Source organism: Choloepus didactylus, chromosome 9 (assembly GCF_015220235.1).
Source record: "Choloepus didactylus isolate mChoDid1 chromosome 9, mChoDid1.pri, whole genome shotgun sequence".
Lineage (NCBI taxonomy): Eukaryota > Metazoa > Chordata > Mammalia > Pilosa > Megalonychidae > Choloepus > Choloepus didactylus.
The window spans coordinates 111,805,644-111,823,733 of NC_051315.1; the positions used below are offsets into that span (position 1 = coordinate 111,805,644).

The 18,090-nt window shown below is 56.3% G+C and overlaps 1 protein-coding gene and 1 long non-coding RNA gene across 2 annotated transcripts in view; one reads left to right on the top strand and one right to left on the bottom strand.

Moving 5' to 3' along the window:
- The window catches only part of LOC119544374, a 17,695-nt gene extending 8,761 nt beyond the window's left edge, over window positions 1–8,934 (bottom strand). The window contains exon 1 of the long non-coding RNA XR_005218822.1: window positions 8,641–8,934. This is a non-coding gene — a long non-coding RNA (uncharacterized LOC119544374). The remainder of the gene's footprint in view (window positions 1–8,640) is intronic.
- Window positions 5,628–17,552, top strand: WNT10A (Wnt family member 10A). The gene is made up of 4 exons (XM_037849812.1): window positions 5,628–5,740; window positions 6,756–7,018; window positions 14,430–14,809; window positions 17,055–17,552. Exons 1-4 carry the CDS (start codon window positions 5,628–5,630, stop codon window positions 17,550–17,552), a joined length of 1,254 nt encoding a protein of 417 aa, XP_037705740.1.
- Window positions 17,553–18,090: the final 538 nt, after the last annotated feature.

Here is an 18,090-nt window from a genome sequence, read left to right on the forward strand (position 1 = left end):
TGAGGCTACTTCTGCTCTGCTTAGAAGTTTACAAGATTGGCCCAATTCAACTTAGTTTCTTTATCTATACTATGGAGATATCAGCCTGTTCCAGTTATCCATAACAGACTGCATAACAAACAACTCCAAATTGGCTTAAATAGTGACAATTCTTTCCCATGACCCTTTAGGTCGGGAATTTGTCAGAACTCAGGTGGGTGGTTCTGTTCCAGGTAGCATCAGCTGGGCTCAGCCCCTTGGCTGCATTGCACTGGTGGCTGGGTTGGGTCGGACAGTCCAGGAGAATTCACTACACGTCTGCTGCCTCAGAGCTCCTCCAGTGCCTCATGTTCTCCGTGGGGCTTGCTCAGGCTTTCTCAAAGCATGGTGACCTCAGGGTAGTCAGACTTCTTACATGAAGCAGGCTTTCAAGAGGGAGTGTGCCAAACTTGGAGCAGAAGCTGCATGTCTCATAAGGTCAAGTTTGGGAAGTTCCACAGCATCAACACATTTCTGTTAGCTGAAACAGGTCACAGAGCCAGCTAAAATTTAAGGGAAGGGGAAAAGATTCCACCTCTCAATGGGAGTAGTGACAAGAATTTGCAGACATCATAATCCATCTTGCACCTTCAGAGGACTGAAGGATTTTTTTTTTTTAGATATGAAAAGCCCTTAGAAAAGCATTTGACAAATGATTTTTTTGTTTAATAAATGGCAGTTGCTGTGAGAATGGGGATAGAGAAGATGCTTGCAGGTATTGGGCAGGACCTGATTGCAAGTGAAATTACCCAACTCAAACTAGCTTAGGCCAGAAGGGAATTATTGGATCTTATACCTGGGAAGCCCAGGGTAAATCTGAACTCAAGTACAGCAGAATCCAGGCAGCTTTTGCTGTCTTTCCCCCTTTCCCTCCTCTTATTGCTTTTGCTTATCTTTGCCTCTCTTTAAATACTGTTCTCAATCTCTCCTGCTGCAGACAGGCTTTCCCTATGCAGCAGCCCTGTGCCTACATCCTTAGAGCTAGTGATCCGAAAGGAAGAGAGGCCCACCCCAGTTATCTCCAGCAGAAGACCCCAGGAAGATTCTGATTGTTCCAGCTTGGAATAAAACAAGTTTGCTTATTCCTGAACCAACAACGACGTCCATGGAGATGTACTAGCATGGCTGGAATTGGGTCTATGTGGATTGGGGACACAGGGAGGAGACCAGGGTTCTTCAAATGAAACAGAAGGAAGGAGAATTCATCCCGGATGCAGCAGGCTCAAGCAATGGCTTCCAAGATCCAGAATAGTGCGTCCTTCCTTCTCCCAACAATGGCCCCACATCTGCTTATGACCTAGCCTGGTTCAGCCCTCAGGGATCATGGTAGGGCCCCAGACTGAGGCATGTGTGGGGAGGAGGTGTCAGGCTGCAGTGGGAAGTAAGAGGCATTTGGGGTTTCCTTCTTGCTGAGAGGAAGAGTGGAGGAGAAATGAGGCTCCCTTGAGAGAGGGTTCGTATCCACAGCTCTGCCTTTCCCTGGAGCAGAGCTCTTGTTATGCATATGTATGGTTCATATCTCCTGAACTTCTCCCTGAAACCACCAGAGGGAGCCAGGAGTCCAGCTTCCCTGTTAACACGAAGCCACAGAATCTGTAGGACTCTGGAGAACCCAGAGCAGTGGGCAGGAGAGGGCAGGACTTCCAGACTTTCTGGGACCTCTGGGTAGGCCCAATCCTAGGGCTGGAATGCCCGCCTCCCAGTCTCTACTGTCAAGTCTTGGGGGAGGGGAGTAGCTGGGATCCTCCTTCATGATGCCAGCAAGAGAAACCAAGGCAGTGGCACAAACCAACTCTACACTCAGAAAAACCAACAGGAATTCAGCTAGCTGGACCTTGGTCTAGTCACTTAATCTCTCTGAAGCTCAGTTTCCCCTTCATGAAATGGAGAGTACATTATAATCTGTAAACTACTAGTCACATGTTGGTGCTCCGTCTTCCATCGCAGAGCCCAGCAGGGGCCTGGGCACTGACCTGTGTGATGGGTGAGTGGTGAGAGTGACAGCCTAGGACACACCACTTGACCATCACTAGCCTGGTCCTCTTTAAGCTCCCGAGGTGGGGGGGCTCTGTTCTCTTGTGGCCGGAAGTGGAGCTCAAAAGGCCCCCATTACACCCCCCCCACCCCTTGCCCATCCAGCTGCTCAGCCCCACGCACAGTCTGAGCCATCAAGTCTCACCCACCACCACCCCACCACCACCCCCGGCTAAGTGGGGGGGGGGGGGACATGGAACTGGGGAGGGGGGGAAGAGCACAGAGGCGCCCCAGATGTGTGCGTGACCACACAAGGAACAGCCGGGATGCAGACAGATGGGTGAGGAAGCTGGGGTGGAGGGCCCAGAATCAGCGTGAAACTGGGGGCCTGGAAACTTCCTCCTTTCCCTTCAGTCACAGAACATTCGGGCAGTTTGGAGAGACTCAAGCAGCGAGCTAGTCCTCTTCCCTTGCTGATGGGTAGTGGTCCCCAAGGCCTGGGCAAAAGGACAGAGACCCTGCATCAGTCTGGGGCTCCTTCCCTCTCTCCTTCAGGACAGACTTCTCATTGAACATCAGGGCTGGGGCCACGAGGGTCCCACCTGTTCTTACCCTGGTCCTCCCCCAGTCCCCCCTTTCCTGCCACCTCCTCCAGAGCCACCACAGCTGGAACCATTCTCAGAGCTGCCTTTCATCCCCGGTGCTCCCTCCATCCCTAGTGGCCCCTGTAATTGTGGTCTCAGGCGGTGGCTGTGGGGGCTGGGGCTGGGCTAAGGGCCAAGACCTGGGGCAGGGCCGGGGCAGGGCCTGGGGACCGCTGAGAGGGGCTTGGCCATGGTTGGCCATGGTGTGGGAGATGGGGCTGGGGGCCCTGGCTGCAGACACTCTCTGGGTCTCGTGTACACATGTGCCAAGTCCCAGTGCCGACACATGCCGTCCCTCCTCCTCACCAAACCAAGGAGAAGAGAAGTTCCCCGACTTGGGCACTCCTGAAGAGACATGAAATCAGGCCAGAGCCCCTCCTGGGGGTTCCAAAGATAGGGTCTTCTCCCTGTCCTTTGCACTTTTATATTTCCTGAACAGTGGAGGGTGGGAGAGCAAAGAGACCTTCCCTCGTTAGAAGGAGGCTGAAGGAAAGAAAACCAGCCTCTCAACCTGGTCAGCAGCATTTCCTAAACAAGGCCCTCACCAAAATCGCTTGGAGTACTAGTTAGAGAGACAGACCCCAGGCCTTGCCCCTGGAAAGGCTGATTCAGCAGCATTCCAGAATGGCCCACCCCAGAGAATTCATTTGATGCATCAAGCATGGGAAAGTGAGCACTGGACGGGGAGTAAGGAGGCCTGCTAACTGGATTATGAACCTGTTCTCTGTGTCATGTTGGTCCTGTTCCCAATCCTTTCTCGGTCTCAGTTTCCCGAACAGCCAATGGGACAATGGGAGCACAACTCCACCTCCTCATTTGTCCCCGGTGCCCTCTCCTGCCCTGGGCACATGCCTCCTACTTGTTTTGAGACTGGTCCCGCCCTGTCCCTCCCCATACTCTTCCCAACTCTAGTCCCAAGCTGTCCCTGTCCCTGCAGCAAGGTGGGGGAGATTGGGGTGGGGCAGGGGGCGGCTAGGGTCAGACAAGGCTCTGGCTGATGCAGACTACTTCCTGCCCCCGGCTGTTTTCCTGCCGTCCAGCCAGACTGCTTCTCCTCCCAACCCCCAGCAGCCTCAAGCCTTTAATTCCTGACAGCTGTGGTGGCTGTCGGCAGAGATGGGGGAAAAGAGGGGGAGAATGCTGTCAGCCCGCCCTTGCTCAGGTCGCCCTCACCACCTGACAGTCTGGGGTCCAGGAAGGCCCCTCCCCTCTTCTCCAGTTCCCCAAAGATGGGCAATTCTAGGAATGGGCCCCTGTTGTCTCTGAGCCCAGAGGCTTGAAGAGTTCTGTCCCTAAGCCAGGAGGGGCTCTCTTCAAAGAGAGGGGGGCACTGGCGTTGGGAGGAGTGTGTGCATGGAGCAGGGGGCTGTGCCCATTTTACAGAGAAGGATGCTGAGGCCACAGTGGAAGTAAGGTCTGCTATCAGGACCCACGTTAAAAGCCTTTCTAACCCAACACTCTGGCTCAAGCTTTTGTCTGGGCTCAGCATACTTGACCATTATTAAGGTGGGGCCTGGTGTTCAGCTGAGGTGGGAGGAAAGGAAGGGATCCCAGACAGGAGTAAGCGCAGATGGTTCCCAGAGAGGAACCAATCCAGGAGGCTGGTCTCAGGAGACCATGTGCAGGCAGGGCCAGGCCAGGGGCAGGGCAGAGACCCAGGGCATCCACCAGGGCAAGTAGTGCTCAGTTTTGGAGCCACCACTGCTGCTGCTGCTACTGCTGTGCTGGGAATCAGGAGAACTGAATTTGGTTCCGGCTCTTCCACTAAATTGTTGTGTGACCTTGAGGAAGTCACGACCCTCTCTGAGCTTCAATATTTTCTTGTGAAATAAAAGGGGGCCTAATAAGATGACCTCAAAGCCCTCTTCCAGGATTAAGAAAGCTTTCTGAGCCCTCCTCCCAGGGTGCACCACCCTTCCTGGGGCTCGGCTCCCACACAAGCTTTTACTGGAGGCCAGGCACTTTGGCCATCATTGGCTCACAGGACTAGGCAAGGTGGGCCTTATTAAACTCATTTCAGCGAACAGGAGGCATCAGTTTAAGGTCACACATCCAACCAGAGCAAGTGCTAGAGGCTGCCAAACCCCTTTGCAGGACGGGGCACCTGCCTCACAAGTCAGGCCCGGGAAGTCCCTACTGAGGTGGAGACTGCGAAGCAGAGGGGGCCCGCCCTGCCCCTCCAGCCCCTGCAGGTGTGTGGATTGGGGGAGGGCGGGGCTGCCCAGCTGCTGCGCCTTGGCCAGACACACACATACACCTAGCAGTAACACACACCTTCCCACACAAACACACCGGGCGCGCCTTGCGCACATGCACCTCCCCATGCACGCGTGCACCGACCCCAGCACCTCTTCGTCCCCCACCCTTTCCCTCAGTAAGGCGGCTCCCACCCCAGTCCTCAGCGGACGCAGTGGCCTCGGGGCGCCTCCACGCCTCCACCCCTCGCTGTGACGTCACGTCGGGTAGAGCCCAGAGACACTGAATGTGAGGGGTGCGGGGAGCGGGGAGGCGGCGGCGGAGCTCCCCAGGGCTGGGACAGTCACTCACTCTCCGGGCGGTGGGGCCGGGCACAGACAGCGTCGCCCCGCCCGGGCCCGCCGCGCTCGCCCTCGGAAGCGCAGGCTCGCGGCGCTGCGCTGGGAGTTCCCCATAATCCCAGCCTCATATACCCGGCCCGCTGCACCTCCGGGCCCCCCTTAACCTCGGGAGGCATCGGGAGTTGAAGCAGGGGGGCCTCGGGAAATTCCCCGGACCCCTGTGCCAGGAGGTGCCCGGTGCGCCCGCCCGCCCCCCTCCCCCGAGGGCGGTGCCCGGGGGCGCTGCCCCATGGCGCGGGGAGGCGGGCGCCGTCTGCTCCCAGAGCCGTGACCCGAGTCGGAACTGCGTGTCGCAGCCGCCGCGACCCCGGCCGATCATGCGTCGCCGTCCCCCGCTCGCTCGCCCAGCCGGGCTGTGAGCCCCCGACCCCTGGCGCGTCACGGCCCGCGCGCCATGGGCAGCGCCCACCCTCGCCCCTGGCTGCGGCTCCGACCTCGGCCCCAGCCGCGGCCCGAGCTCTGCGCGCTCCTGTTCTTCCTCCTGCTGCTGGCTGCTGCAGTGCCCAGGTGAGCTCTCACCTCATGCCCCGCCCTCCTGGGAGCTGGGACCCCCGAAGGCAGGGGCCTCTGGAGCTCCTGCTGGGGCATGGGACCCTGGGAGAAGGGAGGGACAGGTTCACAGGGAAGTGCTGGTGACCAACAAGACAGTGCCTTCAAAGGAGAGGGTTGGACTTGTGACAGGGACTGAGGAGTCTGGGGAGACAGGACAATGCAGAGGAGAGTGATGGCAAATAGGAGGGAGATTTCTGGGGAGGGGGTTTGCCACATTTGGAGAAGGCACCCCTCCAACCCAGGAGGAAACTCAAACTGCCTTGTTCCACCTTGGTGATGGCCCAAGGGAGGGGCAGGGGTTGGGAGCTGAGGGGAAGCAGCCCAGGTGGGGTCAGTGAGAGTCTGGAGCCGCAAGGTCACTTGGTGTGTGCATGCGTGTGAGCCCTGACAGCTATGCTGGTAAACAGCAGTCTGTCTGTCTGTCTGTGTGCATGCATGTGTGTGCACATGTGTGAATGTGAGAGCTCATGGGTCAATGTATGTTAAAATGAACATGTGTGTAAATGTGACTGACTCTGCAAATGTGGGTCTGTAACTCTGATGAAGTGTGAGTGTATAAGTGTTCCTGGGTTTGTGTGTACACCACAGCATACACGTAAGGGTGTCTATGTGAATGTGACTGTCTGAAAATATGCCTCAGGGAGTGGGCTACTGGGGGACTCTGCATGTGCGGGCATCTGTGCCTGGGGATGAACTTATGAATTACTGTGTGTGCATTTACACATCCTTATCTGTGTGGGTGTGTGGCTGGATGGGTTGTTTTGGAGGGGGTAATGGTGAAAAGGTCAAGGACAGGTGAACGCTTTGGGGGTGTACTGATGGGCTCACCCCTCAGAGGCGGGGGTTGGAACAGAGGAGTATGGCCTTAGGGACACAGTGTGTGTTATTAAATGGGGCCAGGTAACTCTGCCATCTTGGCCCCCACTTGACCCACCCAACACCAACCCACTCCCACCCCACATGCCTGCAGGTCGGCACCCAACGACATCCTGGGCCTCCGCCTGCCCCCGGAACCTGTGCTCAATGCCAACACGGTGTGCCTGACATTGCCGGGCCTGAGCCGGCGGCAGATGGAGGTGTGTGTGCGCCACCCCGATGTGGCTGCCTCTGCCATCCAGGGCATCCAGATTGCCATCCATGAGTGCCAGCACCAGTTCCGGGACCAGCGCTGGAACTGCTCTAGCCTTGAGACCCGGAACAAGATCCCCTACGAGAGTCCCATCTTCAGCAGAGGTAGCCACCCCCTCCCACTTCTCTGCCCACCTCATCCAGCATCCCCACCTCAGAATTTGTCCACCAGCCACCCCCCAACTCACTCCCTCAAGCTGGCAGCCCACTTCCCATCATGTGCTCATCTGCCAGCCACACTGCTCTCCTGCCTCTGTCTGGTCTTGGAAAGACCACAGGGCCAGGTTTATGGGGACCAGGCAGCTCCAGGTTGAGCTGTGTGGGATGAGGCCTGGAGAGCTCTGGACTCCTGGGTTTCCTTGCCCATAGTTGGTGTCACAGATCTCAGATCCAGGAAATAATTGCAGATATTTCTTGTACAGAAATATGTTGCTTGCCTCAATTTACCCTCTACCTAGTAAACAGCATTTAGGATGGAGAGCCTGTGATAAAGTCCCCAGAATCAGCATGAAGAAGGGAGGGAGAAGGCTGGGGACATTCTGCCAAATAGTGCAGGCAGGGATGCCTGGGCAGGTAGAATGTCTACTTCCGCAGAAGCTCTTCCCGGCGGGGTACACTGCCAGCCTCTGTGTCATCCTTACCACCCCTGAAAACCATTCTGGGTGTGTGCCTGCTGGTGTGTGGTGCCTCCTGCCTGGCAGCCCTGGCAGCCCACCAACCCCTCTTCCCCTGGCCTACTCCCCAGTCCCCCTTTCCCCCAACTTCTAGGTGGCCCAGGCCCCACCTAGACACCCCCTGAGAGCGGCTCAGGTTGGGGATATGGCAGGAGGTTTGGTCACTCATCGCCTTGGCACCCACCTTCTGGCTCATATTTTAGGCCTTGACTCGGGTCTTTTGGGAAAGTGGGAGGTCCTATCTCCCATATGGGTCTAGTAGGGTTTGCATCTCTCCTCTTAGTTTCTGGGGTGGGACAGTGTGGGGACCCTGTGACCCCTCTTGGGACTTGTCCAATCCTTAATGGAGGAGGGGGGGGACCCACATATGCTGTGGCCTTAGCGCCTGAGGCCTCTGGGGGAGTCAGGCTCCAGCGTACCCCAACTTCAGAAAGACCCCGGAAAGCCAAGGTCTTACCCTTTTCACCAGGTCTCCTCCTTGCAACCCCTGGGCCCCCAAATCAGAGGCTACCCAGTCCCCGGCCGCGTGCCCCGCCTCCGCGCGCTCTCCCTCTTCCCTCCCCCGGGCGCCCCGGGCGCTGTTTCTGTTTCTACGCGGCCCAGCCCAGCCCTCCGCGTGTGGCGGCATGCAGCCGCGAACTAATCCCCGCGGGCCGGGGCCGACGGCTCCCGGCCCCAGCCGTGCAGCTCCCAGAGAGGGCGCCCCCCTCCTCCGCCCCGCGCTCCCGCCCCCTTCCACCCGGCCGCGGCCCGCGCCCCTCCAGCCGTGCAAACGCCGCTGCCCGGGGGCCGCGAGGGCCCTGCGCCCCTCCCTGCCCCCGCCGTCCCGCGCTTTGGCACGAAGTGCCGGGCCTCTGCCATTCATGACCGGGCCGGGCCGGGCCGGCGCTCCCTGCCGCCGCGCGCCCGCGCCCACCCTCGGGTTTCTAGGTCACCCGCGCTCCCCGCAGCCCCCTTTTCCCTCTACAGCTCCCGGGTCCTCGCGGTGAGGACACCGTAGCTCTTTCTTCGATTTCCCTAACTGGGGGCTCGGGTAGGCGCTGATGTTCTCACCCCTGCTGCTTTGGCTCTTCGTCTTCTCCCCGGCCTTAGCGTCCCCTCTTCCCCGCTGGTCCTCCTGTCCCCTCTAGACTGGGTGGATCCAAGCGTCCTGCTGGTTTCGCCCCGCCCGTCCCGTGCGGCCTGGTGGAGGACGTGGGGGGCTTTGACACTTGGGGGTGAATTCGGAGCCGCGGAACCGCGCGGGGTCGGCGCGGCGCCAGGCGCTCCCGAGTTCACCTGCAGTTTAATAAGCGGGAGGTGATCAGGGGGGATGGGTGGGGGGAGAGGTTAGGAGCTCAGGGGGAGACCTGCCGGGGCTGGCCGGGCGGGGCGGCGCCCAGCGCGGGAGGGGGCGGGACAGCGGATCTTGGACTTGGGCTGGGGGCTGGGCTCCTTTGGCCTCGGAACGCTGCCCGAGCGCTGCGGCTTTTGCCCGTCTCTTGAGACACCTCATTTCTACCTCTCCTTCCTCGGAGGGGACTCTGGCCTTCTAGAAAGGGACTGTCACCCTCCCTGCACGGGGCCACCACTGTGCCCCTCCTTCACTCGACATCCGGGGTCAGCCTTCTCCCTTCCCCAGCGTCACATCCGGGTCCATCCTGGCCCATCACCTTGAACACGAGCTAAATTTGAATCCCATAAAGTCATTCTTGGTGGCAGCCAGTCCCTGGCGTGGATCCTTCCCCCAGTTTCCCTTGTTTTCAAGCCATGTGGGGGTCCATTGTGAAGGCAGGCGTCCTCAGTTTCCCCAAGTGGAATATCAGAAGCCTCTTCTGCCCCAGGCTGCTGATGGGGTTCTCTTAAATGGATTCTGCCATGTTTAAATGCAGAGACTGCTCGGAGGAGGTGGTCCCCTAGGCCTTCCATACCTGTGCTGTTATGTCATCTACTTGTCTGGACACCTTCCCTTAGTTGGGGTGTGCTGTAGGAATGGGGTGCTGATGTCAGAGGGAGAGGGAAGGGGTGCTTGAGCACCTAGAGTGGGCAAACCTGGGAAGGCAAGGCATATAATAGGGCTTTACCCAGTGAGGGAGAGGGCATATGGGGATGCTGGAGCCTGGAGGGTGGGGTACAGAGATAGCAACCTCAGGAGGGCTAGAGAATCAGGGAAAAGCTATGGGAGGACCTCAAGTCCATACTGACTGCACTGCCCAGCCCAGGGACAGCTGTGACCTAGGTGCCAAGGTCACTGGTATCCCCGGCCTTTTCGTACTTAGGACCCAGGCAGAGTGCTGGGCAGAACTTCTGTTGGGGAGTGGGGGTGGGGGGTTGGGGGGGCATCTCTTCATTGTAGGGAACAGAGAACTCCTCCATCTCTCACTCTGGAGGGGATACTGGAGGGAGATTTAGGAAGGAGTTGTTTGGAGCTAGGAGGGGATGCATGAGAGGGGATGAGAATCTAAAAGACATTTGATAGAGCAGAGTGTGGTAGATTGACAAAGCCAGCCCCAGGAGCTCCATCCAGTTAAGGTACTGCCCTCCCTAAAGCCCAGACCCATTCAAAATGGATGGAAAAGGGGGCGGGGCAGGGGGGGTGCATGAAGCCCAGCAGTAAGCCAGGCTCCCAATCCAAGGGAAGCCAGCAGTTTAAGTGTTCAGCCTCTGCTCTCCAAAGGCCTGGCTCTTTCTTCTCCTACCTCTCTTTTTACATTGATCCTCAGAGAGAATTGATTTTATGCCTAGACCTCCACAGCATGGGGTATGTGGCAGCACTAAGGTGGGGAAACTGAGGCATGGGCAATCATATCCCAGGATCACTTAAGGTCCTTTTATCCTAATGGCACCCAATAAATTAGCCAACATGTATTAACCACTGGCTGTGTGTCAGATGCTGTTCTATAGCACTCTGTCTGTTGTTTAGGATCCCCAAACAATCCCCATGCAGTAGGTCCTATTATTATCCTCATTTTACAAATGAAGCTAAGAGAGGTTAGTTAACTTGCTATAAGTCACATAGCATATATGTGAGTAGAAGAGCCCGAATTCAAATGCAGGCTAGCTGAACTGCCACACTGCCTCCCAAGCCATAAGGCCATTTTGAACTCCCACCATGTACACAGAGGTGAGCTGGTGCAGTGGGCAAATGCTCCCAAAAAATGAAATTGATATGCATACAAACACACACTTGCCTGTGTCTGTGCAAATGCATAGCCGCATTCAGTGTCATACCTAAGTGTTCCCACATGCACAAAACTCTCCCAGCCCAGGCACAGGAGCATGCACGGATTATTTGCACGAAGGGAATGGAAACCAGATTTTTCCCCTTCTCTCCCTCTTAGACTCAAATGGGCAGGGCTCAAGTCTCCATAACCCCTCATGGCTCCTACCAGCTTCTGAATCCCCTGCCCTCCAATTCCTCCCCCAGCCCCTTTCTGGCCCTTGGCTGCAGCCTGCAGCAGCAGCTGACTCCACTTACATGCTGGAAGTCCCTGTCCCAGATCAAAGGCAGGGCAGTTAATTGTGCGTCTTAACAAGCCCCCTCCCACCCATGCTCTGGGCAGCCCAGCTGGCCATGGCCCCACCCCTTCCCCCTGCAGCTGGCCAGATGGCACAGTCCCTGAGTCCGCCCAGATGGTAGGAGCCAGAACGGGAGCTGGGGGCAGACCTAGTGGGCTGAACCTCTCTGAGGCCTGGATGCTTGGAACAGAGGGTGGCCTGGTCACCCCTACATGTGGTTGTGACAGCTGCCAGAGGCCATGGAGTGGTGGGGCTGCACGGTGGGTGTTAGAGGTGTTCTCTGCAGGCCTGCCCTTGAATGTGATAGCACCTGGAAGATGGTGGTTGGCTCTGCACACTACCTGGACCAGCCTCTTGCTCTTTCCTGGAGCCGTGTGTGGGCAGGGCCATACGGACTTGGAACTGGACTCCCTGGGTTTCTTTCTCAGCAGCAGGACTCCCTAAGAGCTAAATGCCCTTGAGCAGGAAGTTGCCAAGTCTGGATGCTAGGAAAACCAGAGCCGGGTCCATCTCTGTAAACCCTGTGACCTTGGGCTTTCCTCCTTTGCATAAATGTGGGGGTGGGGAGGAGGGGGTAAGGATGATTTCTGAGACCTAGATGGCCTCTGGATGTCTGAGTATTCCAGTTTGTCCTATGAGCAGGCTGATGACTCCCCACAATGGGGAAGTGCTCAGAGTTTCACAGATAAAAGATAGGATAAATGCAGGGTGTGCTCCCCAGGGTCCTTATGCCTCAGCATCAAAGTCTTGAGGTCATGCTCTCCTTCCACCTTAAGCCCCACTCCCTACAGTGGTTTCTATTCCTCTGCAGCTGCCACCAATTCCTTGGAAGGCCCCAGCCCCAGCCCCTCCTCCTGTCTTCTTACAGCTGGGCACTCTCCTTTTGGAAGAGGTTCTGAGATGCCATGAGCTGGAAAGGAGGATAGAGAGGAAGAGTCTGCTTCCTGGGCTTCTAGTGTTCTGAGTGATTTATTCTAGAGTGGACTATGACCTGCTGGGCTCTGTCCCAACTCTCAGTGAAACAAGAACCAGTGGCCTAGAACTGCAGCATGAGTGAGTAAAGTCAGACAGTAGGAAGAACTCCTCAACAATAGTTAATGTTTATGTAGTTCTTACTATGGGTAAGGTACTGTCCTAAGCACTTTAAATTGACTAATTCATTTAGTTCTTGGAACAACACAACAAGGTAGATAATAATAACTCTGATTTACAGATGAGGAAACTGAGGCAGAGAGAGGTTAAGTCCCTTGGCCAAGGTCACATAGCTATTAACAGCTAGTAAGTGATTAGAGTCAAGATTTGGACCCTGGCAATCTGGCTCCATAGCCTATACTCTTACTACTAAGCAGCTCATCTTTTGTTTGTTGGTTTGGCTGGGAGAAGGGGACAGGGTCCTGTGAAACAGTGGGTGAGGATTCGGGGTAGGTATTTTGGTTTGCTGAAGCTGCCAAGAAGCAATATATCAAAAAAGGGGTTGGCTTTATTAAGTTACAAGTTACAATTTTAAGGCTGTGAAAATGTCCAAACAAAGGCATCATCAAAGGGGATACCTTCTCTGAAGAAAAGCTGCTGACATTGGGGTTCCTCTGTCACACGGGAAGGCACATGGCAACATCTGCTGGTCCTTCTCTCCTGGGTTCTGATTTCAGTGGCTTTCTCCAAAATGTCTCTGGGCAGTTGTCCTCTCTCTTAAGAATCCAGTAAAGGGATTTAGACCCACCCTGAATAGGCTGGGTCTCATCTCAATTGAACCAAAAGGTCCCACCACAATAGGTCTGTCCCCTCAGGGATGGATTAAAAGAACATGGCCTTCTGTGGGGTACATAACAGCTCAAACCAGAACAGTAGGATTGAGTACTGTGCTGTAACTGCTAGCTCTCTGGGGTCTCGGAGGCCTCTAAGAGCATGTCCTCCAAAGCTTCGATGCTGCTTTCTCTGAATCTCTGGCCTTTCCTAAGGCCACTAGCCTCCAACCAGGTTCCAGGCTTTCCCCACAGTTTCAAATAAGTGACTTTTCATTGTAAAAGATTAGTTTTAAAATAAATGAATGTGATAGAAAATCACATATTTCATCTTTTATTTATATTCATTCATTCCATTTGTGTAATCGCAATTAGCTTTGTTCTATAAATCATCTTTTGTTATGGAGAGTAGGAATTTTATTTCTTTTTAACTGTGTACCTACTATGCATCCAATAAATTAAAATACCTGTATATATATAAAAAAAAATTCATGGCACAGATGGATTCTCCTCACTGTGTGGGGGCTGTCCTTGCTCCTGGCTTCTCCCACTGTCTGCACTCTCCAGGGAAGCCAGAGGCTGGCCCGAGACTTGTACTTGACTCTGCTCCCAGCTGATCTTTTCTCAGATGCACGATAAGCAAAAAGCAGCCTGCAGATCTGGGACTCCCCTCTGCAAATAGACCTCCCTCTGCAACAGGCACAGGCCCATCAGGGCCTTCCTGGAGGATGCCTCAGGGTGGGAGCCCAAAGGAGGAAAGCAGTGTAGACAAGTCAGTGGCCAGGCCAACCTAGCCCTGGTTCCCAAGAGTGGCTGGCCAGGGGGAGTCTGTGTGCTTCCTGAGCAACTTGGGGAAGGTATCTATCTTAGCTTGCCCTTGCCTCTCCTTTTCCAACATGACTATACACCAGACGCTATACATGCACTGGGGTCACCTCCAGCATCCCTCAAATGATCTCTTCAGCTGACCCTAACTGACCACAGGTGGGATGGCTGGGTGGTGTCCTTTTCTGAACAGATCTCCAGGGATGTCCTCGTTGACAGGGAAAGGGAAAGCTCTGCTGGCTCCATTTCTCTGCTTCTCCAAACCAGCCATCAGGGAGGGTTCTGTGGGGGACCTGAGGTGGTGGCACACACCAGGCAGGAAACTTGGGGCAAGGAGCTTTAGGAAGTCAACTTTTCCATCCCTTACCATTCTGCCCAGTAATAACTCCTGGGACCTGGAATTCCATCACCAGTAACTTATTTTTCAGCCTGCCTGCTTTTTGCAGGCTTCTTTTAAAATTGCAAGTATCACTGCGAGAGGTAATAAATGAAGTCCCCACTCTTAAGAATATGTTTACCAGATACTTTCTGCCCAACAGGAGCAACGAGACACAAGAGTTTTGAGCTGTAGAGGGGTGAAGGACAAGGGGGTGCAAAAAGAAGAGAGGTAGGGAGGAGACCTGTGTGCAGAACAACTGCCCCGCCTTGACTCCGTGCCTTTGTACCAGACACTCCCCTATGCCATGCCTCAGTTTCCCCCTCTGTAAGAAGGTTGGGCTGGGGGATGGGATGTCGAGGTCCTTCCAGCGCCCACGTTTTCTGGATCTCCACCCACAGGTTTCCGAGAGAGCGCCTTCGCCTACGCCATTTCGGCAGCCGGCGTGGTGCACGCCGTGTCCAACGCGTGCGCCCTGGGCAAACTGCGAGCCTGTGGCTGCGACGCGTCCCGGCGAGGGGATGAAGAGGCCTTCCGCCGGAAGCTGCACCGCCTGCAGTTGGACGCGCTACAGCGCGGCAAGGGCTTGAGCCACGGGGTCCCCGAGCACCCGGTCTTGCCTCCTGCCAGCCCCGACCTGCAGGATTCCTGGGAGTGGGGCGGCTGCAGTCCCGACGTGGGCTTCGGGGAGCGCTTCTCCAAGGACTTTCTGGACTCTCGGGAGCCCCATCGAGATATCCACGCGCGCATGAGGCTCCACAACAACCGAGTTGGGAGACAGGTGAGACCTCGGTCCTGCCCCGAATCTCTCCCCCCAGGCCTACCTCTCCTGGGACTAGCTGCTTCTCGCGTCTCAGATCCTTTCTCATTGTCTCCCTCCCCAATAATTCAGTAAACAAACCTGCGTTGGCCACCTACTGTGGCCTGGGGATGCAAGGAGAAATCACCTCTGCCCTGTCCTCTGAGCAACCTGCTGCTCTCCTTTCCTCGGGTGATGAATGGAGAGGGGGTGGCAGGACCCCAGCGGCCTAGGCCTGGCTGTCTCTCTCTCTAGGCATGGGTTGACCTCACCTATGAAGAGTGAAGGTTGAATGACATTATTCGCAACCGCCTCCTGGCTCTGAGTTTCTATGGTTTGGTGGTCTCTGCTGCTGCCCCACACCCCAAGCCTTTCTGTAGAGGAATGAGGGTTTCCTGCCATGTGAGGGGGCTAAGTGAGATTCCCAGGGGCCATTGGGTAACTCTGGTTGCCCTCCTCTTTTCTCCCCTGCCCTCAGATGTTTATAACTACCTCAAAGGTCAGTCATTAAAAAATTAAAAAAAAAAAAAAAAAGAAAAGAAAAAAGAAAAAAAGGAAGGGGAGAAAAAAGGACAGGAATAATAGCCTGCATTTATTGAGGGCTTAATAAATGAGCCCTCTACTACAATTGAGCCCGTTCGTCCTTCCAAATATCCTGGGAGGGGGTACTCTTTTTAGCCTCATGTTAATGTATGGAAATAGAGGCACAGAGAGACTAACAAGCTTGTAGAGTTTACTCTATGATGCCTCATTGGCCTGTAGAGTAACTCAGCACCCTCTTTCCTGGCTCCTTGGCCCCCATCCCTTCTCTCTGCCCTGCATAGGCCTTTCTTCCTGCTTCTTTTCCCTCTAGTTGGCCCCTTCTCCATCTCACTCCACTTTCTCCTGGCCTGTAAGCCCAGGTGGGCTCACCTGCTCCCTCTGCATAGACTCAGGGCTGATTCAGCATTTCTCCAACTCAGAGGCAGGATAAACTGAGGCACACCCACCCTCAGATCATGTCCAGCTCCACTCAGCCCTGCCCTGTCCATGCAGCTCTTTTCCCAAGCTTCCATACAATCCCAGCCCATACCAACGGTGCCTCCTCCTCCTCGTTAAATGGGTTAATTAATGGCTGCTGCCTGTGGGAAGCAGATGTTCTGGAGCTGTTGGCCAGGGAGATGTGGATCTGGTTCCCACGTGGTGCTGACACCCCAGGCTGCACATATAAGCTGCCGGAGCCCTTTAAGACTTGGAGGGGCAGGGCCCTTCTCTGTATGGTGCTCCTGCCTGTAGCCACCCCCACCCCCATCATTGCTCTCCTGGGATGAGGGTGGGTTCTTGGAGTGAATTAAGGGAAAAGGAGGATGTGGGCCAACTTCCTATGGGGTCTCTGGTGAAGGTAATCCCAAGGATTTTTTTGGGAAGACTCTAGAGCAGACTGAGCGCTGGGGTGGAATGGGGGTAGGGACAGGGTTGTGTTCCCATAACCACCTCCGTTGGAGTCTCAGGAACCTCTCTCCCCACTTCCGTTGGGCGGGGAGCCCAGCTCTCTGAGTTCTGTTCTGGGTCTATGGTCATGTATAGACTTTGGCCTCTGTTGGTGCTCACTTTTTCCTAGGAGAGATGGTGGCACTCAGCATAAGCAGAATAAACCCCAGCCAGCATAATTGGGGGGGAGGGTTGTCTCCCTAGCCCCTATCCTTCTCCTTAGGCTCCCTGCAAAGAGCTGCAGGACACCAGGAAGCCACGGGGCTTTCTCAGACTCACTGCAGCCCCTCACCTCACAGCCTGGAGCCAGACCAGAGGCTTTGAGGCTGGAGTGTAGTGCAGCTGCAAGCCCCTGTTCTTGCCCCCCACCTGAGGGTTGGAAGGAGAGGGAATTTCCCTAAGGATCCGGGATCCCCCCTCAGGAAGCAAGAACGGACTTGGGTGGCAGGGAAGAGCCTCCAGCCCCAAGGGCCCCCTGCAGCTGCTGGGAAAGGGAGGAGGGGGCGGCAGGAAGGACAGATAACAGGAAGGAGGGAATTCCCCTAGGGCTTGGCCTAGTGGGAGGTGGATGGGGGAGCAGCAGAAGAGCGCGCAGAGGATTTCTCCTGACACCTGGGCTTGCCAACTGAGTCCCCCGCTTTGGGCCTCAGCTTTTGCCACTGTATATTGGGAATTGGTTTCAGAGGCCTCCGAGCGTTGGGAGGAGGGCAGTGGAGCTGGCCGCAGGCGTCCCCCTTCACCGTGCCGTCCTCCGCAGGCGGTGATGGAGAATATGCGGCGGAAATGCAAGTGCCACGGCACATCAGGCAGCTGCCAGCTCAAGACGTGCTGGCAGGTGACTCCCGAGTTCCGCGCCGTGGGGGCGCTGCTGCGCAACCGCTTCCACCGCGCCACGCTTATCCGGCCGCACAACCGCAACGGCGGCCAGCTGGAGCCGGGACCCGCGGGGGCACCCTCACCGGCCCCAGGCGTTCCCGGGCCGCGCCGCCGCGCCAGCCCCGCGGACCTGGTCTATTTTGAGAAGTCGCCCGACTTCTGCGAGCGCGAGCCGCGGCTGGACTCAGCGGGCACCGTGGGCCGCCTGTGCAACAAGAGCAGCGCGGGCCCGGACGGCTGCGGCAGCATGTGCTGCGGCCGCGGCCACAACATCCTGCGCCAGACGCGCAGCGAGCGCTGCCACTGCCGCTTCCACTGGTGCTGCTTCGTGGTCTGCGAGGAGTGTCGTATCACCGAGTGGGTCAGCGTCTGCAAGTGAGGGGGGCCCTGAGGAAGGCTCCTCTCCCTGAGCCAGGCCCTCTGCGGCTTTGATCTTGGCCAGGCACTGTCACCTTGGCTCCTGGAAGAGGAGATCGGACCAGATGACCTAATAGGAACTTCCCGGCTCTGAGGGTGGTCAAGTCTGCAATCACGGGACATTCCAGTTCAGGCCCGTCTGGACCCCACCACTCACTTCTTTGGGCTCCAGGCCTGATTTGTGCCCTCCCCCCACCCCCACCCAAGTACAGGCAGCTCAGCTGGGATGGGGATTACAGGAAACCCCTGGGCCTGTCTCCTTTCATCCTATCACTCCTTCCCCTGGAGTGGGCAGGGGGAGGAGGATCAAAGAGAAGAAACGGGCATAATTGAGCTGAAGTGATTCTATAAAGGCCCCAGACACTCCTCCCCCACTGGCCTCTGCCCCTCATGGTTCATTTAACCAATATTTATTTTGCACTCTTTTTATGGCTTGGCACTCTGCGGGGGACGAGGGCCACAGGGGGTTCAGATGTGAATAAGAGCACCTGGCCTCTTGG